This window comes from Phalacrocorax aristotelis, chromosome 1, assembly GCF_949628215.1.
Source record: "Phalacrocorax aristotelis chromosome 1, bGulAri2.1, whole genome shotgun sequence".
NCBI lineage: Eukaryota > Metazoa > Chordata > Aves > Suliformes > Phalacrocoracidae > Phalacrocorax > Phalacrocorax aristotelis.
Window position 1 is genome coordinate 27,714,116 of NC_134276.1, and position 21,597 is coordinate 27,735,712.

Here is a 21,597-nt window from a genome sequence, read left to right on the forward strand (position 1 = left end):
CGGGAGCCACGGGCGCCCCCTAGCGGCCGGGGCCCGCCGGCGCCGCTCCCCTTGATTGCCGCCGCTGTAGCAGGCCGTCCCCGGGCCGCCGGCAGCCGCTTCCGGCCGGCCGGGTCACGAGGCGGCGGCGGCACCGGCACCTCCGGACAGCGGCGGCGCCATGGCGACGGCTTTCAAGTAAGTGGCGGGCCGGCGGCTGTGGTGTCCGGCTTGCGCGCCGCGGGGGTGTCCCGCCGCTCCTCCGCCTCCCCTGTGGCGGGCGCCCCTCGGGCCGTTCCTGAGAGCCAAGGCGCTGCCGCCCCGGTGCCGCGGGGACCGTTGGGGCCTTCACCGCGTTACCGCTGCTGCCCCCGCCAGCGTGCGCCGGGAGGGGAGGGCGCTCCAGCGTCTTCTCCTTAACTGTTACTAGTCTCTTTACGCCGCTGCCTCCTGCCGCTGTGCGATGTGCGCGGCGCGGTCGGCAGCCGCCCCTTCCAGCGCCCGGTTGGCGGTAGGCGCTGGCTGAGGGAACCCCGCGTTGCCGGCCGCGGGTGGGTGGTGGGGGTAGCCCGGCGCAGGACGCCTCAGGCCCGGGGCGGCGGCCGCGGTTTGGGGCGTCCCGGTAGGGAAAGGGTGTGAGCAGGCGGAGCGGCGTCTGGCGGGGGGCTGAGGGGGCTGGGGCCCCGGAGTGTGCGAGGGGGGCCCCGAGCGGGCTCGGTTTGCTCGGCCTTAGGCAGACACGGCTAAGCGCAGGCATCGGCAAAGCCTTGAGCTGCCTTGTAGGGCGGGGTGTGGAGAAGGGAGAAGAGGTGGGCTGTGGATACAGCTATCCACAGGTTGAAACGTGATTCTGAACAGATGTGTGTGCGGGGGTCACAGCGAAGGGCGGCCAGCCAGCTCATCCTCGGAGACCGGCAGCGCAGCTGCGCAAGGCCCCGAGCCTCCTCTGGGTGAGGGGTCGGACCCAACACCCTGCAGAGGCCCGCCGGGCTGAACTGTCCTGTGGCTCTTGGGGCGTTAGAAGTAGAGGAGGGCAGCCTTTGACGAAGGGGGAGAGCTAGTTTAGTGAACGGTTACAAGGAGCTTAGAACAGTAGAGAATTCCTGCTCCTTTTGCATTCGTAGAATGGCTTGTGTTGGAAGGGACCTTCAAAGATCACCTAGTCCAACCCCCCTGCCATGGGCAGGGACACCTTCCTCTCGCCTGGGTTGTGCAAAACCCCGTCCAGCCTGACCTTGAACGCTTTCGGTGATGGGGCATCCACAAATTCTCTGGGAAACCTGTTCCAGTGTCCTTTCCTCTTCAAGATTTATGGCTTAAACGTGTGAAATAAGGTTTTGCAAGTCCTCTTACACGAATTGGAAGAGAACAGACCACGTGTTGGCGTTAAAACACAGTAGTACAGGACCAACGTATGGGGAATGAACAGGGGTTAATTCGTGCTTGCCATCATGAGTTGTGATATGTCTATATGTTAGTTTGTATTTTGAAAACTTCCATTTTCCAGTTGTCCTTCCCCCCCGGAAGTGCTTATTTTAGCAAAACTGAGAAGGCTTTGTTCAAACATTAATTACACTTTTATGAGTATTTTTTACTTTCATATTCTGTGCTTATAATACTAACACACAGTTTAGTACTATATAACTAATAATAAGCATTATTTCTCAGCTGAAGCACTGCATGAAGGATATTTCTTAATTTTACATTTTCTTAAAGAATCTAAGAAAAACATTTCAAGACTGTAAAATTGTTTGAAACCATTTTGTGCATCTGGATGCAGTCAGAATCACAGAATGGCAGGGGTTGGAAGGGACCTCTGGAGATCATCGCGTCCAATCCCCCTGCTTGAGCAGGCACTCCTAGAGGAGGGGGCACAGGGACGCATCCAGGTGGGTTTTGAATGTCTCCAGGGAAGGAGACTCCACAACCTCCCTGGGCAGCCTGTTCCGCTGCTCTGTCACCCTCACAGGAAAGAACTTTTTTTCTCATGTTTAGGTGGAACTTCCTGTGTTCCAACTTGTGCCCATTGCCCCTTGTCCTTTCACTGGGCACTAATGAAAAGAGCCTAGTCCCATCCTCTTGACACCCACCCTTTAGATATTTATAGTTACTGATGAGATTCCCCCTCAGTGTTCTCTTGTCCAGGCTGAACAAACCCAGGTCGCTCAGCCTTTGCTCAGAAGAGAGATGCTCCAGTCCCCTGATCATCTTGGTAGCTCTCTGCTGGACTCTCTCCAGTAGTTCCCTGTCTTTCTTGAACAGGGGAGCCCACAACTGGGCACAGTACTCCAGATGTGGTCTCACTAGGGCAGAGTAGAGTGGGAGGATAATCTCCCATTGAACTAACAAATATTTCAGACACTGTAATAAAATTATTCTTTCTTCATTTACTCAAAACCGTTTCACACCCTTGTCTCAATAAACACTCCTTTTGAATTAAAACTAATAGTCAAGGTTACTGAGGTGAAAGCTAGCAGTTTGTGTTAGATGTATGTGCAGGTGTCATGGTTTTAGCTGGGATAGAGTTAATTTTCTTCACTGCAGCTGGCCTAGTGCTGTGCTTTGGACTTAATACGAAAATAATGTTGATAACACACAGATGTTTTGGCTGTTGCTGGGTAGTGCTTGTACTAGTCAAGGACTTTTCCAGCTTCCCATGCTCTGCTGGGCGCACAAGAAGCGGGAGGGGAGGGGGCACAGCTAAGAGAGCAGATTCAAACTGGGCAAAGGGATATTCCATATCATGTAACATCATGCCCAGTATGTTAACTGGGAGGAGCTGGCGGAGGGAGGGAGGCAGCAATTGCAGCTCGGGGACCAGCAGCATTGGTTGGCAGGTTGTGAGCGGTTGTATTGTTTGCGTTTTTGGGTTTTTTCCCTTTTTCCCTTTTCCTTTTTATCATATTATCATTATTGTTGTTATCATTATAATTTTTTTTTAATTACTAAACTGTTCTTATCTCAACCCGCAAGGTTTTTTTCTTTTGCTTTTGCTCTTCTGATTCTCTCCCCCATCGCAGAGGGGTGGGGGGAGTGAGTGAGCGGCTGCATGATGTTTAGTTGCCAACTGGGGCTGAACCATGACAGCAGGCAGGTTCCTTGTAAGGAAGAAGCATTTTGGAAGTGAATGTGGGAAAATATCTTTTTCTTAGATCAGTTTAGAGTTTCCTCATTTTTCTGTAACCATATTGTTAAGTGGCTTTGCCAGCCATCTTGATTCTCAAATTATTGTAGGTTAGTGCTTGCTTATCTTTTTTTGCTGTCTTATACCTACTTGAGTGCTTGCATGTGAACTTCTCTTTCTATTTATTTTAGAACAGTGGAACCATTGGAATATTACAGAAGATTTTTGGTGAGTGAAACAAGATATGCATTTATAAATTGCTTTTAATCAATTTTTTCTTACTTCTGCTTTTCTAATTTTTCTGTATGGAAACCTGAAACTATAAGGGAAAACCAAAAACTCACTGAGCAGGGGAAAAATAATCATACTCTTCAGAACCTGTTTTTCCATCTGTCTGTGGCATTGATGCTGCAGCAGGTTGTGTCCCTGGTCAACTTGATGGCTAAACACTTATGCTGGCCTTGAAAGTTATTTGCACTTAACGAACATTACTTAACAAAGTTAATGTGAGTTAAATTTGACCAAGGCAGTGATGCGTGTTTGTGCCTAATACAAAATTGTGTCAGACCAGGCTTTTGGATGCTACTAAAAATGACTAACAGAGAATACCGCTGCTAACCATGCTCACCATAACTGAAGGAAAAACACTGACTTTTTTGTATATTAAATTAGTCTATTCATTACTATGGTAGGATTGACTTAGAAATGGGTCCAGTATTATTGCAGTAATTTTTGGTTCTTATAATTTGTCATAGTCCACTGTTGGGTTGAACAATTTGGCAGAGGTTAAACCCCTTTGCTTTCCAACCAACCCCAGATAATTCTGGCAGTTTGGGGGTGGCTGGGCTTAACTTCTGATTAACTCCAATGTGTTATCATAACTATGTTCCGTTTACATTCTCGGAAACAGAATTAAGACTCAAAACAGGCTCAAGTACCAAGGCACATTATTTGTCCAGAAAATAGATACAGGAGAGAAAAGCAAAGAAAGAGAAAAAAAAAAAAGGTGAAAAAGGGAGCGAGAGGGAGAGAGTGGGACTGTTGCGATAGCTATCACCATGGATCTGCGGCAGTCCATCCGGTCCAGGCGGGGAGTCTGGGCATCCGATGCATCTTTGAAGCCAGTGGAGGGGAGCATGTTCCAGACTGTGCCCCCCATCATCTCTGCTGGTTCCCCCTTTTATAAGGTTACTCTCTTGCATAGTCAGTAACTGTTCTGCACACCCCCGCCTCCCACTTGGCAGTGGGGCGCACACCCAGTACTGTCACTAGAGGTGCTTGAAAGTTCTAGAGGGCCTGAGCACCCACACACATGTTGCCAGTCCGCCTTGGGCCCGGGCGTATGCGTGGAGGATGAGTACTCCGAGGTAATGGGGCGCACATTCCTGTTAGGTCGACCTTGGTGATTAAACTGTTCTGTTCAGCTGCCGTAGTGATCAGGCTTTAGTAGTGAAACTTGCCTGCTGACAATGCTGAGACAAGTTTCTAGTCCCTGACATAACTGAACCAAAAATCTTTGCTTTTGAGAAGCTTGACATTGTGATGAATAATAATTCAGATCTAACATGATGGTGAACTGGGGCAATCTCTAACTTAAGGTTCAGGTATTGTACAGCTTCTGACTGACAGTATCTGAACACTGGGGTGTTTGGGGGCATGTTTTGCTTTGTTTTTTTGCTTTAGTTCACTCTAATGTTAATTTTAAGGGCTCTGCTAGGTGGGGATGGGGAAGAGGGATTGCCTGCAAAATCTAAACAATGCAGACAGGTAGAAACTCTCATGTTAAGGTATTGGTTAGTATTCACTCTTGGATGATATTCTGAATCTAGCCTGTAGTGCTTACTCTTGAGACAATCTGTTGTTATATTTATTTTCTAAATAAATTATTATAAATTTAAAAAAATAGGGTTTTTGCTGGCCTACAACCACAAACTAAGTATCAGTTGATGAAAAGCTGGCTAGAATGTGATCAAATTTTTCCCTAGCATTTTTGTAACTGCATATTTCTGCTAAAAAGAATACTATTTTATATGAACTCGTCTAGCATTGGTGTGTTATCTAATAAAATGTTTTCTGATTTGAGCTTCGTAATTTTTGTTTAGAAAGAGAACTGTCGACCTGATGGACGGGAGTTGGGTGAATTCCGGGCAACGACTGTCAACATAGGTAACTGGTTATTTGGAATAATAATAGTAATGGGGGAGGTATTATTAATCTCATATTATAATAGTTAGTGACCCTAATGACTTGCTAATCAGTTTTCTTGGTGCTTACATTTTGAAACAAGAAAAAGGAAAGATTTTTATTTATAGTTTCAACAAGCATTAGAGGGAATGCATGGTACAGTAATATATTTGAGCACTGTTATTCAGTTCTCCTGGGCTGATATGCACAGCATAATTTAGGTGTTTGTGGAAGCTTGTCTCTTTCTAAGATCAGCAGCGTATGTTATAGATGCCAAAGACAATGTCTAGGCATATACTGACAAGCGCAAAATTGATGCCCTAGCATCTTGAGAGAGTGACTCCTGGCTTCTGCTTTGTTCTAAGCTTGATGAGCACCTGTCTCAAACAGAGGCAAGATACCTTTTACACAGTGAGCGGCAGCACCTTACCTGCCTTTCTTGCACCTTGTAATTTCTAAAAGTAAAATACAGGTTAGCGTACCACCGTGGAATAGTTGCTGATTATTGCTCAAACTTGACACTGCAGGTCTCTTCCATTACACTACAATGCCTTCTAATTAGGTCTTGCTGTAAGTCAGCTGGAAGGTGGGCTTATGGTAACCTTCTGTGATTTCTGGTTTAAACAAATACCTCAGGGATTAATGATCTGGATGATGGGGAGAAGTGTACCTTCAGCAAGTTTGCAGATGACAACAAACTGGGAGGAGTGGCTGATATGCCAGAGGGTCGTGCTGCCATCCAGAGAGACCACAATAGTCGAGACATGGCCTGATGGGAACCTCATGAAGTTGAACAAGGAGAAGTCTGAAGTCCTGCAGCTGGGGAGAAACAACCGCAGGCACCAATACATGCTGGGGCCACCTAGCTGGAAAGCAGCTTTGCATAAAAGGACCTGGGTGTCCTGGTGGACAACAAATCGAACACGAGCCAACAATGTGCCCTTGCTGCAAAGAAGGCCAATGCTATCCTGGGCTGCATTAGGCAAAGCATTGCCAGCAGGTCGAGGGAGGTGATCCTTCCCCTCTGCACAGCACTGGTGAGACCACACCCGGAGTGCTGTGTCCAGTTCTGGGCTCCCCAGTACGAGAGACATGGGCATACTGGAGAGAGTCCAACAAAGGGCCACAAAGATGATGCAGGGACTGGATTGCCTCTCCTGTGAAGAAAGGCTGAGAGAGGTGAGACTGTTCAGCCTGGAGAAGGTGACTGAGCACTGGCACAGTTGCCCAGGGAAGTGGTTGAGTCTCCATCCTCAGAGAGATTCAAAAGCCATCTGGTCACAGTTCTGGGCAACTGGCTCTAGGTGACCCTGCTTGAGCAGGGGGGTTGGACCAGATGACCTCCAGCGGTCCCTCCCAGCCTCAACCATTCTGTGTGTTTCTGTGTGACTGACTGTTTAACAGAGAGATTCTGTTCCCACCCTGGATTTATTGAGACTTTGCTTAGCCTGTCTTCAGTATAAAATGATGGAAAGTAAACGCTTTGGGAAGATGGATTTAATTAAGGCCCTTTGAATGGAAGAATACATTTTATTGAACAGCCCTTTCTATCTTCAGGTTCAATTACAACTGCAGATGGTTCTGCCCTGGTGAAGTTAGGAAATACTACGGTGATTTGTGGAGTTAAAGCGGTATGTTTGGTTTTTGTTTCAACTTGGCTGTTAGCTGAACTTGTGCATTTGTAACTCTGCAAGAGATTCATTATAAACACAATAATATGCCAGTCAGACACAGTTAGTCTTTCACCTGAGTTACTTTCAGATGTGAAAGTTAGTATATAATTTGTCTTATCCTACCTGTATAGTCTGAGAACATGTATTTTTGTGGGGAAAGATATATACAAAAACAAAGTCTTTGTTATTTCTAGATAAAAGTGATGTAATTGAAGAGTTACCAAACATTGATCAATAAGTGCGTTGGCAATTAGTTGGCTTGACTATTAAGTGCCTTATAGCCTCAGCTTTACTGCTGGCCTGCCATGACCTATGAGACAAATCACTTCACATCCCCATATTGAGTTTTCCTATAGGAAAAATACAGACAGGGACTGATTAAAAATGGCTTTTGTGAATCTCATTGTAATGATAAATGGGAAGAAAATGACCACTTGTATATAGAATAGGTGGAAAATATTTTTGTACAAAATTCAGCTCTTCATTTTTGTCTTTTTTTTTTTCTCCAGGAACTTGCTGCACCTGCAGCAGACTCTGCTAATAAGGGATATATTGGTAAGCTTTTCAGTCTGGTTCTTACTCAGATCTTGCATTGCTTCAGCTAAAAGACTGTAATGATGGGACAGATTGAGTGTGTTGTGAAGACTTCTTAAAAGAATGAATGTGGGTAAAATTGTATTACTTACCTTAAAATCAGTTTCCAAATTGACATAGAGAAAGTGGTACTTGGGAAACTGCAGAATTCTCTGTGCTCTGCTTGTGAGTTTTCCATGTAAAGCTATCTTCTTATTGCTGATTCCAGGCCAGGCTGAAAATAAAGCTGCAGCAGGGGGAAGTATGTATGTTAAAAGGGGTAAGGTAGTTCATCTATAGAAGATTGTGGCATGCAAGGTTGCGCAAAGGCACGTTAACTTTTGTCTTGGAGTCCCAGTAGGCAAAGAATTTGACTCTTAAAAACAGTGAAATAAATCCTGTGTATTTCTCGAACTGTAGAAGTCCCAGGGGTACATCCTCACTCCTGTTTGGAGTTTCTCTTGAAATAAGATAATTCAGTGGAACTAAGAGTTTAGACTCAATCCCCTTTTTATAAAGCATCTCCAAAGTATGTTGTTTTCAGTAAACTTGATCATGCTTAGGCTTTTTTTCACAAAAGTTTAGGCCTGAAGCAAAAACATACATAAAGCATCAGGTTTTAATGGTTGATGGAAAGCAGGTAGCATGCCAGTAAAGTCAGGCAATGGGATGAAAATGCTGCTGTTTCTTGATCTACTTAAGGATGCTTAACAGTTAAAGCAGAGTCTGTGTGGGGGTCATGATATTCGTAGCAGGATTACAAACGGAAAAAGGTAGTTAGGAGTATGTGTTTCTCTGGAATATATATATCGTTTCTGAGGACAGAGTTATTTAATACAAGCTCGTACATAACTGTTTTAGAGGGGAGAAGTAGGAAGGCTTTATTGAAAAATTCCTGCCTTTTACTTGAGGTCAATAAAATGGTATTAAGAGTGTGTATTATTTCTATTTTTGGTATCCCATTGCCTGCTTTCTTTAGTTTATGACTAATGATTCTTGCTGCCTAGTTCCAAACGTAGAACTGCCATCCCTCTGTTCAACGAGGTTTCGCTCTGGACCACCTGGTGAAGAGGCTCAAGCAGCGAGCCAGTTCATTGCTGATGTGATTGAAAAGTAAGAATCATCTTAATGCATTTAAAACACATAGAATTCTGCAAGACAATTTTCTATTTCCTGGTTTACTTTCTCATTTCATTTCAGTTCACAGATGATAGCGAAGGAAGATCTATGTATTGCAAATGGCAAGGTAAGTTGTATCTCAAAATGAAGATGGACATACTAACAATATCACGGTGTTGAGATGTTAAAGAAGGTATTTGGGGTTATAGGTTGTTTTGCTTTTATGTTTTAGTCTTTGTAGCTTGGTTTACATCTGAGGTGTAAAATATGTATGATAGAAATAAGTATCTTTTCATGTAGCCAGCATTTTCTTAGATACTGCACAATTTGCTTAACTGCTGTAGCATCTCATATGTGCAAACCTTTTTTGATAGCTTGCTTGGGTGTTATACTGTGATATCATCTGTCTGGACTATGATGGAAACATTTTGGATGCCAGCACCTTTGCTTTATTGGCAGCATTAAAAAATGGTAAGTCTTCTCTAGAGCAAGAGACACACTCTGATTAGTGTAGTTTGGAGAAATAAGATAGTTTTGAGTCATCATGAATAGATAAATTGTTCGCAGTTCCTTAAGACTGCTTTTTTTCCTGTCATTTGAGTGCTAGATCACTAAAACACAAAGTGGAAGTGATGGTATGGATGCCATAGGTGTGTTAACACCTGGGGAGCAGGATCTTTTTGTTATGTGTATTACTGCTCTCTCATAAGACTAATAGCTATCTGGCATGTGCTGTTCTGTGTCAGAGATCCGAGTCTTTCAGCTGTGGTTATAAACCATCTTAATGTCTAGATCAGGGTCTTACCTTGTTAGTGCATTTTGTGTAGCAGAATAAGTTGTTGGGGGCTTTGCTTATTTGTCACGACAGAATATTCCTAGCTTAATGCATTGTAGTTTGAAAAAACTGTTTTCATGCATGCAACGTATGGATTGATTATTGACAGGTATGTGGGTTGTAAATGCACATAGGAGGCAGTATATAGGGCAGCTTACAGCAAGGCCTCCTTTTTTGAGTTGCTTGTCTCTGCATTCCTAGAGCTACTTTGCTCTTGATTTTCTTGTTTCCAACACTGTATGGGTTCTTAAGATCAGCTTGCATGGATTTTTATGTGTCTCATAGGCTTTTTTGGGAAAAGTACTTTTTGTTAAATACGATTCTAAAGGTATTGGAATTGTAGGGCGTTTTGGAAGCAGAAAATGCTTCTCTGTAAGGAAGAATGTTGGCTTGAGCAGAATATTTTCTCAAATGTATAGTTCTATGTTGAATACTTTCCTCAAATTCAAGAAATTTTTTGTACAGAACACCAGTAATGCAGCCAAAACTCTATTCTGATGTTTTCAGTGGCTTACCAATACAGTAGAACAGCTTAAATATGTCAGTAATCTTGGACATCTCTAGGCCTACTAAAACCAGCAACGTTTAATATTATATCATTGTCATTTTCATCTCTTCAGTACAATTGCCATCAGTTACTCTAAATGAAGAAACTGGTTTATCAGAAGTTAATCTGAAACAGAAGAATCCTTTGACTATCAGAAAGCATCCAGTTGCCACATCATTTGCTATATTTGATGAGTAAGTTCATAACTGTGTTGTACTTATGAAAACTTCTCTTACATGTGTGTAAAAGAAGTGAAAGACGGGGTGCTACCAGTCATGTTTCTGCCCTTCTGCTAGTGAAGAACGTGCAGTTTCAGGCAGCGCTGTTTCACTTGATCTGAAATCCGCAGCCTCTCTCGTTGAACTGGCCTGTAGTTCTGTGATATGAGTGAGCCCACAGAACGAAATGAAGTCTGTCCAACTTCTTCCTGTGACTTAAAGCAGAACTGGTTCCCAGCCTAAAAGATATGCTTTAAAGTACAGGAATAGGTATTGGTTTATGCTTTTGCAATATCTTTGAGATGAAAGAATGTTACCAATGCAGTTAATGTTTTAGAAGCCTGTGTAAATAACATATAAAATATGGTAGTTTTTGAACAGCTTATACTAAGGATTTAGTGAGCAGAGGAAGTAAGAAGTAATGGTCCCATCAGAACAACAGAACCTCTGGGTGACTGAAAACGTAATTACCCAAGGTGAAGTATGACCAGTGCTCGTAAGTCATTGTTTGTGTAGGTAAAGAATCCGATTATGAGAATTCAAAATAATCACACCTGGTAACATGACTCCTCACCTGAAACTGTTTACTGTCTCTTCATTAGTCCAAGTATGTTAAGTATGCCATCTGCTGCCATTTATAAGAAATGCAGTTATTTATGATGGTATCCATTTGAAAAGCAGATAACCACAAGCAAGATGATGCTCACTGTGCTGTGAATCTGATTTAAGATTTAGGTATATTTAGTGATATGGGGGGTTATGGCACGTTACTCTGTATTCACAGGAATGATTAATGAGCCCTTTTGTTCAAATACGAGATGGGGTTGAGGGAGCACTAAACTCTGATGTTGACCAAGTGATTACCAAAATGGATCAAAGCGGAAGGTTACCGGTACTTCAGAGTGCTCCCGTCAGTTGGTTTAATACCAGTTCTCGTGGGTCTGAAGTTTGATGTAGACTGAAAGGGAGAGTTTGGACAGCACGATAGGCAAACAGTTGTCAGTAGGGTATTACCTGTATGCAAATCACACGTACTTACCAAGAGACAAAAAAGATGCCTTTGGAAGAAAGCTTTCAGTGACAGCCTGCTGGGCTTTGCCCTTCACTGAAACAGACTGTTGCATCAAACAAGTTACTTAAGTCTCCCTTTAGCTCCTAAAACTAAATATTGAGGGGGTGTGTGCCTGTGTTGTGTGGTGTGGGGTGTTCTGTGGTTGGTTGGTTGTTTTTTTTTTTTAACTCTGGTTTATTAGTTTTTCTACAGCTGTTGACACAGCCCTCTAAATAGCATGCTTTACATACTCTGGCTTCCAGAGACATTTTTCATCTGCATAAAAGCCTCCTCAAATAAATAAAACTTCTGGGTTGCTGGATAGCATGGCCATGGGTGAGGAACACTGGTGCAGAGCGCTGTGCAGCTCCACAGCTGCCTCCTGTAGAGTCAACCTGTAACTAAATAAGTCTGACACATCAAACTCTCGATGCGTGCCAGGCCCGTGTCATGCAAAGGGCCGATGCTGCACAGTGCACGTGGGTGGATTTAATGAAGCCATATTTTTGAGTAGCGAAGGTATGGAGTGATGTTTGTTACGCTATTGCTATTAAATGGCAATCTGAAACTATTGGTGAAGTTTTAAATTACCCAAAAAAACTTTAATTATGCATTGCATGTGAGTTTGAATGAGAAATTCCATCTGTTTTGTGTAATTGGCTCCTGTAGCCTTGCTGCTGACTCCCCATCTGTGAACTGGTCACAAACATCGCTTAGTTTAGGTGTACTCTGGCTGCTAAATTGAGTTTGATTACATCAATACTAAATTCTAATTTAACAGTGTAAACTGAGGCTTCATAAAAACTTCAGCTAAAGTCTTTCCTGTCATGGTACCTGCACTTCAGCCGAATGTTTGGCGTGGCAGTGATTTTCTTTTTTAAAAAGAAAACTAAGGCTGACTGGTGGTTTTTTGGCTTAAGTTCAAGTTTTTCTTGTTGTGCAAAGTTAGCCTACAGTTTAGATCTTTTTTTCTCTTTCCATTACTTTGCTCTATTTTTAACTTATTAAATGGTTCAAAAATAACAATATTTAATCTCTGTTAATGGGCTACATCATGTGATGTGCAACAGCTTATTTTGGGTGCCTTAAGGAACCCAGTAAAGTTTAACTTTTCCCAGTCTGTGTGGTGTTAAGAGTTTTCCACCAAGAAACTGAGAACTACTTTGGTGAATTTATCATTGGAAATGAGTTTTGCCTTAAGGCCTAGTAGAGGTAAGTGCAGCCTACACCTAAAACCACCACCATTTTCTCTGTGTAACTATGAATGAAGCGACTGCATATTGCAGATAGCAATTTAGTGACATTTTCCTGCAATACATGGGTGTCACAAATCTGTGAAACTTAGGCATAAAGCTGTATTTTCAACTGCTAATATTTTAAGCCCTATGCACATGAATATGTGGAATGTCCTACTGCATTTTTAGTGTGTGTGTGGGTTTTTTTTTCCTTAAATTGGGGCATTTTGGTAAGAAAACAGAGAAGCCTGAGCATTAGCTCCACCTACAAGTATTTTGTAAGACTGCAGTAAAAATTAATGTTACGTGTACTTTGCAGTAATATTAATGGAGTGACATATACTGACATGTCTGCGTATGTTCTTTCACAAGCACATTGCTCATTGTTGACCCAACTGCTGAGGAGGAAGACTTAGCGACTGGAACAGTAACCATTGTAACTGATGATGAAGGCAGACTATGTGCCGTCCACAAACCAGGTACTTCCAAGTTTATTACACAGGAACCTACGGAGGTGACAGTCTTTTCTTGACCCAGATGTTATGTACGTGCGTGCTTTTCTTTGTAAAATGTGGGTGTTTTATGGTAACAGGCTGGCTGCTTCTGTGCTTATTAAATGACTTGCTCTTGAAATTCATTTTGGAAAAGGTAGTGTGACTGAAGCGGGAGGTCCCCGGGATTGCTCTAGGTCCTTTCCAGCTGAAATAGTCTAGTCTGTTTGACGGTCAGAAAGAAGTCGCAGCTTGACCTACATACAGCAAAGGACAGATTTTGAGCACGTCTCCTGTTCTACCTCCAGTTTGCTTCTGTTTTCTTTGCCTGAGGCTAGAGTTGGGGAAGCTGTTGGCCGTGAGAATTACTGCGTTACTTAGTACTCTCATTTGGAAAATGCATTTAGAAACACTTAACTAAGTATAAACTGTTCCCTTGAATTTTTAGGTGGAAGTCCTCTTACAGGAGCCAAGCTTCAGGACTGCATCACCAGAGCAATTACAAGACACAAAGAAGTAAAGAAGCTGATAGACAAAGTAATAAAAAGTATAAAGCCCAAGTGAATAAAAGGAGAGGTCTTTTCGAAAATGGATTTGTAAAAATTGTATTTGTTACAGTGTTCACAAACCTTTTACACTAAATAAACAAATACCAATACTACATTTACAAAGTTCATTTTTTTTTTGAAAATGCTTTTCACCCTTATTCTATGTACAATGCTGCCGAGTGGTAAAAAATACAAGATAGAATGTTCTGTTAAAAAATTAAGTGACTTAAGGAAGCCAGACCCTGCTTTTATAGATGAAATCTCTAAGTTCTGTAGGGTTGGCTTCCAAAAACAGTTAATTTATTTCAATGTAATGTCAAAAGTTTATTTTCCACCAGTAATGTAACGGATTTGTTTTTAAGCTTTCTCCTTTTTAATCTGGAAAAGAAAAAAATCCCCTCTGAATCAATTATTTTTTCATTTAGAGGGTGGAGAGAAAAAAAAGGCAAGTAAGTCTCAGGATTTTGGAGGGGCTGGTGTGCCTCTTTTCCTTCTACTTTTTGAGTGGCTGCCTGAATGCTGTTGATGATGCAGGTGAGCTGCTTGTGCTGCTGCTGCTGCCATAGCCATTTGATGCTGCAAGAATCGCAACTGCTGCCATGAAGAAGGGGGAGAAAAAGCTTGTTAGTGTTGACTATAAAGCTGTGTTTCACATCAGGAAGAATGAGAGGAAGGTGGGGGGAAAAATGAAAAGGGAAAAAAAAATGAGGAAGCACCAGGTTGATGAAAGGAAAACACCACATACTGGGGCAATGACTACAGTCAAGCAGCACCAGTGGCACAGAAGCCTGCTGAGGGCATATCTAATGTTTTACACATGTATGTGGACAGCTTTGTTTCTTTGCCCTTTCTCTCCATTGCAGTAACTGCAGTAACTCAGCAACTTCAGTGAATGTTTGGGTTATGTAGTACACATTTAACATAATACCTTCTCAGTGTGTGTGTTTTCTGTACGTATCACAAAGAAGAGACTGTGTGCTAAAAAAATATTAAAATATTTCCATAAAGCATCTGAATGACAGAACACTACAGGAATGCTTTGCCAGAGCTGTTGCCTCCATGTAGCAATGCTACAGCTGAACTTACAGGTGCTTACATTCATGCTGTTTTGAAATCCACTGGCACCTGGCAGACCTGATTTAGGTGTGTGCCACAAGCACTCCTTGAATGTCAGCAAATCAGGAAGGGGGATGGCTTAAATGAATAAAAATAAATTCAGTGCTCCAAGCTGAGGGAACCACAGATTTCAAATGTTCCATGATACAGTTTGCCAAAACTCATGTGTTTTTCATTTATGAGACCATAAAGACAGTTCAAAAATCTTGCACCTTTGACTTTTTTTAGTTTTGGAGCTGAGAATTGTATTTTTAAGTTTTTTTAAATTTTATTTTTTAAACACAGTCAGGGTGAAGTTGCTGGATTACTTGTATCTGTTGCTGCTGCTGCTGCAAGGCTTGTTGTTGCTGCTGTTGTAAGGCAGAAGAGAGCTGGAGTCTCTGCTGAGGAAGGCTTTGCCCAGGTCTGTTCATGGCAGAGCCAAGCTGAGACAACACTAAGAAAGGAGAAGGGGAAAGCAGGCAGGTCAGAGAGGGCAGGTTGAGTTTGTCAGGGTCGGGCAAGGGAGACACAGAGTGTAACAGAAAAAGGGGATCAACAGAATTAGTTTCAGAGTCAAATTAGAAACAGTGCAGAATAAAGTATACATGATACACATACATACTCAGAACATCATTAGAGTATGAAGTGCTTGGAGAGGCACAAAGAGGTATCTCATAGTGGATGTTAAGCGCACAGTTAAAGAAATATTCCTCAATGAAGTTTGGCATGGAAGTTCCCTGTACTTTTTGTATCAAGTGTGATTTACTTCCATGTAATATTATCAATTTACTACACCTAACTGCCAAACAAAGCAGAAAAGTGCATGCTTTGAAAGTGAAAGTTCACTATTTTCTGTATAATTCATGTGCTGATAACAGCAAATTGTTCTGATCTAACCTAAGACTTTTTCAAGACCAAACTTCATTTCAGCGTGAGTTTTTCAGGATACGCACTTAACTACAACAGGAGGCTCAGCAAGCACATACCTGTGGCTTGAGGTTGCATAAAATTCCCTACTCCAGTCAGGTTAATTACAGCAGCTTGTTGGGCAGATAATGACTGATCTTGATTGGCTGGACCTTGGTCAGACCCCTAGCAAAAATGAAAAGCTTGATCCTTATTACCAAACTTTGGTATCAATGAATAAGTAAATAAAGCCAGTGTGAAGGCAAACTTTCAAAGTGCCATTTAAAAACATTTAATTCTACACCTTCCAGTGTGTGTAGATCCAGGCTATAACATAGTCACTGTTAAAGTGGAACGGACAGACATTGCCCCAGAACAGCTCTGTTTTCGCAGAAATATATTACGCCTGTTACCCTGCAGAAGTCCTGTCTCGTCATCAGCTTCCCTGCAGTCAGCAGAGGATACAGTTTATGGCTGTAATCTTATGACATTTCCTGTCCCACTCCCAACCCCAAAGTCTTCAGGTGACACCTGAAACCATCCATGTGCAACTGTCCTAATCCATCAAAATGTGAAAAGCCTGAAACTTATATTCACATGTTCATATGGTGCCACATGGTCCTTAATTTCATAAAAAAATACAAACCCTGCCTTTAAAATTTTGTTTTCAGAAGGCAGTCGTTCTCACAGCAATCAGACTCCACTAATGCCATTTGAGTGCTCTAGTATCTACTGAACTCAAAGCTACTGAATTACGACCTTTTCTAGAACTTAAATTATGCATTGATTTATAAAGTGGGGCAATAAAGTATTATACATGCAATTCAAGCAAACTGCATGGCCTATCAGTCATGAAAAAAATGAAAAAAAATCATCTGCATTGGTGCATTTCCAGGAGTCGCAATGCTCCTGCAGAATAACCACGTGAAATAATGCCACTAAGATCCAGGTAAACTTGACCAAAAGATTGGTCATTAAGACGACATCATCATCTTGAGAAGACTACTAAGAAAAAGTCTCAGAACCAACATTCGGAGAAAAACCCTACGTAGGAGATGACAGTGTATATATTCTGTTGGCAGCACAGAAAATTTTTGGTCCTTTAGGGCTTCGTTTTTCTCCACTAAGCACCTGGCTTACAGCACTTTGAACACGGACATTCTCGTTCTTAGCGAAAGGTAAGGAATCTGGTATCCATAACAACACGTTAGCTAATGACCCTAGTCTTACTCTATAATGCGTGGTAAGAGAAAGTTCCTCAGGTCAAGTTAGGCAACGCAGAGAGATTGATTTCCTCCAGAACCTGGATAACATCAGCCTTTTTGTAAATGCCCTTAAAGGTCAATGTCTAGAAAATTAAACCCAATAGTACAAGCTTGCATGACTTTTTTTTTTTTTTAGTAATTCAACTAGTAACTTAACTGACATTTGGATTCTGAGAATAAATCTGAAAGTTTCCCTTTAAGCTGTCCCACATTCCAGAACGAGGTCTGTGACAAGGAGGCTATGTACACCATAAAAATATTTAAAAGAGGCATCTTATTTAAGAACAGTCTACAGCAGGCAAACTGAGTATCCAGTAGAGACTGTTTGGTAAACAGAAGTCTTGCGTGTCTGGGAAGACAAAAGATCAAGAACACAGAGCAGAGCAGCTAGTTTCCCCAAATTGCTGCGTTAGTGCTGGTAAGGCTTTTAGGCACAGGTAGAACCAACCACTCAAAACTTGTCATTTTGAGAACAGACAGATTGGTCTCTATCAGTATTTTAGACTTCTTCAGTGATTAAAGCCTTTACCACTAATTACAGGCAGCAGCATAGCAACTGTCTTAAGATAACAGCTTTAAAGCCAACTGATACTTTATCTAGTGCAAAGAGAACAATTCTGTTGAACCACAGCAGTGAGGACCATAAGCCAATTCACAGCAACGTAAGAAGTTTTAGTTACTCTAGTGATGCTGTGTTTTTCCTCTGTTCATCTGACACATCTGCTAGTTCTGGTAAACAGGACAAGACTAAGCTGATTTTACACCACTCGTACAGTGGACTGGCTCTCTTCACACCAGCATAAGACAATGCTTGGCCAGGTGTTTTGTTACAGCTCTTCTGTGCAGGATATAATTAAAGGAGTATAACCAGCTCCAGCCACGGCAACAAAGCCACTGCGGTCTTTGCAGTCTGAGAAGGTTTTGGAGGAAGACTTTCCTCCCACTTTGCTTCAGATCTATTGTGTAAAGGCTCATTTACTTGTGGAGTTGGGGAGCATTGGCGAAACTTTCATCCATGCACCCCAGACTGAGGGCTGTTAGCACACACCCGTCCTCCCTGTTCCTGAAGGCTACAGGTTGTAGACTGCTGGGGTTGTTGCTGTGAAGAAAACTGTCACAGCTGCTGCTGCTCGTGTTGCTGGAGTGGGTTAAAAATAAGTGAACCACCTGGAAGCTGCTGAAGATTAAAAACAAAAGGCAGAATTCAATCAAACTGCTGAATGTCCCACTGTCCTAGGAGGAACGTGCCATTGATGACGATGTACTCCTTGGAGTGTTTGCTTTTGTTTTGTGTTTTAATCCTTCAAAAATGAATCTGTTTACAATTGCTGTTTATGAAAAAGCCTTCTGCTTAGAAAACAAACCTGCATCAAATTATAGCAAGATATTTCCAGAGAAAAATACATTTTTATTATTCTAATTAAAATAGGAGGGATTGTACTGATACTGGGAATGTATTGGCTAGTCTTCAAAAGCACTGTATATTATTTTCACTTTCAGAATATTCCACTGAATTTTAATAGATGCTTCCAATCCATAAACAGCAAAGTCTGATGCAAAAAAAAATAATGTTGAAGTGAAACAGTCTTGACTCGTCTCCCTTACCCCAGCTTTAACTGTACCAATTTCAGCCAAATTATTCTTGGCTTATATGAGTGGCAGAGGTAGCTTGAAAGGATGTACTTCAACGTGGAATCCCACAAATACAAGCATTAAATTTCATAGAAGAGCTCTACTGTGGCACAACTGCCTGCTGTGCCTGCCCTTTTCCATGTTTCTGGAGTGTGTACAGGAGTGGGAAGAGGAAGAAGCAGAGCTACAGCTCATCTTTTACTGGTATTAATTCTTTTGAAGCATGGTGCAACATTTGTGGAACACTGAAGCTGCACTTCTCCACTTGACTTCAAGATCCAGGAACTACACCCAGTTCCACAGACACTCCCTGTTCTGCTTTTAAATGGAGCTCTGACATAAAAAGCAATTTTTGCTCATGTTTGTATTTTTATGTATGTTTAGTGGAAAGAAAACATTTATAGACCTTCTAAACTCCCTATCTTGCATGAGCTTCTATTTCAATTACCAGAAGCTCTTGAAAGCTATTACTGCACCTACCTGTGCACGTTCAGCTCAGTTTTCGGGCCTTGTACATGTAACCCAAGTGATGCTACTGTACTGTTTCATACTTTTAAAATAATCATAACCTTAGTTTAAAGCATGATTTGTAATAAAAGCTTGGGCAAATCCTGAAAACAGAAGATTGTATTTTAGGATTACTCTCTTGAATTCAAATGTCAGCATTTTTAGATTGTTACTGAAAACTACCTGCTTTGTTGCGAGCTAAGAATATATTTTCCGCCTGGGATCTTTATGGAAGGAGCTTTTTCTTTTGTTCTGAGTGTTTTAAATAAGCAATTAAAATGTGCAGTAAATGGTGTGTCCGGACAACTGGCTTCAAATATCTATGGGGGGCAACGCAGTAAGCAGCACTAAGCACGTCTCTAAAGAAAATTAAGAAATTATTGTGTCCAAGTATATCAATTACCTGTAGAAGATTTAAGGGCCGAAGATTTGATGCATTTTTCAAACCAAAGGGGCTGCCTGTTAAAAAAAACATCTTTTTATTAGTATGAAGTCTTTAATTATAAACGTGTATTACAATTAATACACCTTTCCACTGGGATCATTTCTAAACATTTGGAAGTTGGAAAACTAGCAAGATCAAATTTTATACTTAATACAATGCTGCATTTTCTATGATGTTCCTAAGTTCATAGTTATCCAGATTCAAAGTTAGAGAGCCGACTAAACAGAAGAGTTGTATCGCTAGTAAATACTGTACCCCATAACTAATAACCTGTTAATGCGTTTACACAAAGGTCAATGTGGAGAATTTCATAGCAGTTATTCTTCAGTGATTTTTCTTCTAGCTTTATAAAGTTTTACTGTTTGTACAGTAAATCCAGAAATGTCCAAGAGCTCAATGAAGTAACAGGCTCTCAGCTTCTCAATCATTAACAGAAAATAACCCCACCCAAAATCTTACCAACTGCCCACCCCCACCAAGGGCTTCTGGCAAGACTTGTAGAGCTTTTGGCATTATTCCACATGGCACTCTTCAAAGCTATGCTAAAAAAAAAAGATGTATATGCAGTACACTATGAGTCGGGTATAGAACTGATACAAACGCTCCAGTAACACAGTGGCTGTCAAACAGAATCCCCCAGAGGTCTGCCACCAACCTAGCTCAGCTCACTACTCCCATCTGTTATGTGGGCGACAGCGCAGCATGTAAAAATCCGTGACACCAAACTGGTGAAGGTTGATAGTGCTTGAAAGGACAGAATTAGAATTAAAAGTGATCCTAGGGAATTGAAGAGAGGGTCCAAAAATCAATAACATTGAATTAAAAAAAGACAAATGAACAAGTACAAAATTGTAACTAGCTTTGTGTCTACACAGCAAGAAAGGACGTGAGAAGTCACAGGAAGTCACAAACACATCCAAATCATCCATATCACAAACTACAGAACATGCCAAAGAACCTCTTCACACAGTTTACATTTATAAAACTCACTGTCACAAGATGCCGTAGATGCCAAAAATATAAATGGGTTCAAAAACCAATTAGATTAAATCCACAGACTAGAAGTCTAGTACAGGGTATTAAGCACAAAGATCCACATGGATGGTCTTCAGCTGAGAAAGTCTCAAAGCTGTAGATTGCCAGAAGAGATACAGTTGTATACAAGGGATGTTTCACTTAACACCTTTGCCTTGTCTTAAACTCTCTCCTAAGTATCCTCTAACGGCAACTGTCAGAGACAGAATATAAACTGGACAGATTTTTGGCCTAAATCTGTAAAGCCATTCTTATGATAATGTAATGCTGTTGTGAAAAATACAAATAAAAAGCAGGCAGACCTCATTTGGGTAAATGTTAACAGGAATGTTGTGAAAGAGATGAGATGCATTTATTCTGCTGTGCTCCACAGTGGTAAATCAGCCAAGCTCAGGCTTGTGTCCAGTTTTGGTTATCACATTTTAAGAAGGATGTAAGCAAATTGGACAGTCTAGAAGAGAGTGACAGGATTATGAAAGGTTTGAAAAATACGACCTATCAGAAAGAGAAGACAAATGTGGGACATGACAGCATGTTTGATACTTAGAAGGTAAAGAGAAAGGGTGAACAACTATTTTTCATGTCTGCAAAGAACAGAAGAAAAAAATTTAATTTGCAATTAAGGAGATGCACTGCAATTAGAAAGAAACATTTTGTACAGATAATGAAATACTCCAAACAGCTACCGAGGGAGACTGGTATCTTCTTTAGTGAAAGTATTTAAAGCCAGTTTAGATAAGCATTGGTTCAGTATGGTTTAGACATATTTGACACTGCCTCAGTGTAAGGGATGGGTATCTTGAAGTCTCTTCTATACATCTGATTCCATAATCATACTTTAGGGTTTTTTTTTCCCTCTTTATTACTTTTCAGAAAAAATAAACTAAGAATTTAAATGCTGCTTTAATGAATATTGTGGCATGCGGATTTATATAGGCATATTTGAAGGCATTAAGGAACTAACTAATTGTCCTACTAGAATAAAGTAGTACCAGTGATAAAACTGAATGCCCCGTGCATTTAAATGACGCCTCTTTCTAAGTTCAGTCATGCCTTTTTTCTGGCAGCCATCAGTATCAACACTGCATTTAAATTTGGAGTTTCTCTCAAACTTCCTCCTAAGTATACCAAA

At 41.5% G+C, this 21,597-nt stretch overlaps 2 protein-coding genes across 24 annotated transcripts in view; one reads left to right on the top strand and one right to left on the bottom strand.

The window, feature by feature from the left end:
* The first annotated feature begins 38 nt into the window (after positions 1-38).
* Positions 39-13,692, top strand: EXOSC8 (exosome component 8). Its single transcript, XM_075085670.1, has 11 exons — positions 39-177; positions 3,295-3,331; positions 5,206-5,269; positions 6,845-6,918; positions 7,470-7,515; positions 8,541-8,646; positions 8,734-8,779; positions 9,027-9,123; positions 10,108-10,228; positions 12,911-13,017; positions 13,478-13,692. Exons 1-11 carry the CDS (start codon positions 161-163, stop codon positions 13,591-13,593), a joined length of 831 nt encoding a protein of 276 aa, XP_074941771.1. The 5' UTR covers positions 39-160; the 3' UTR covers positions 13,594-13,692.
* Positions 13,619-21,597, bottom strand: part of SUPT20H (SPT20 homolog, SAGA complex component) — a 35,844-nt gene continuing 27,865 nt past the window's right edge. For 11 of the 23 annotated variants that reach the window (XM_075085636.1, XM_075085526.1, XM_075085627.1 and 8 more), the window contains 3 exons: positions 19,389-19,444; positions 15,662-15,767; positions 13,619-14,171 (listed from right to left, as the gene is read on the bottom strand). In XM_075085636.1, coding sequence (XP_074941737.1) covers positions 14,071-14,171; positions 15,662-15,767; positions 19,389-19,444 — 263 coding nt within the window. In that variant the 3' untranslated portion in view covers positions 13,619-14,070. Of the gene's footprint in view, positions 14,172-14,807; positions 15,130-15,661; positions 15,768-19,388; positions 19,445-21,597 lie in introns of those variants that run through there. The other 12 variants (XM_075085502.1, XM_075085602.1, XM_075085493.1 and 9 more) reach the window with 2 other exon arrangements.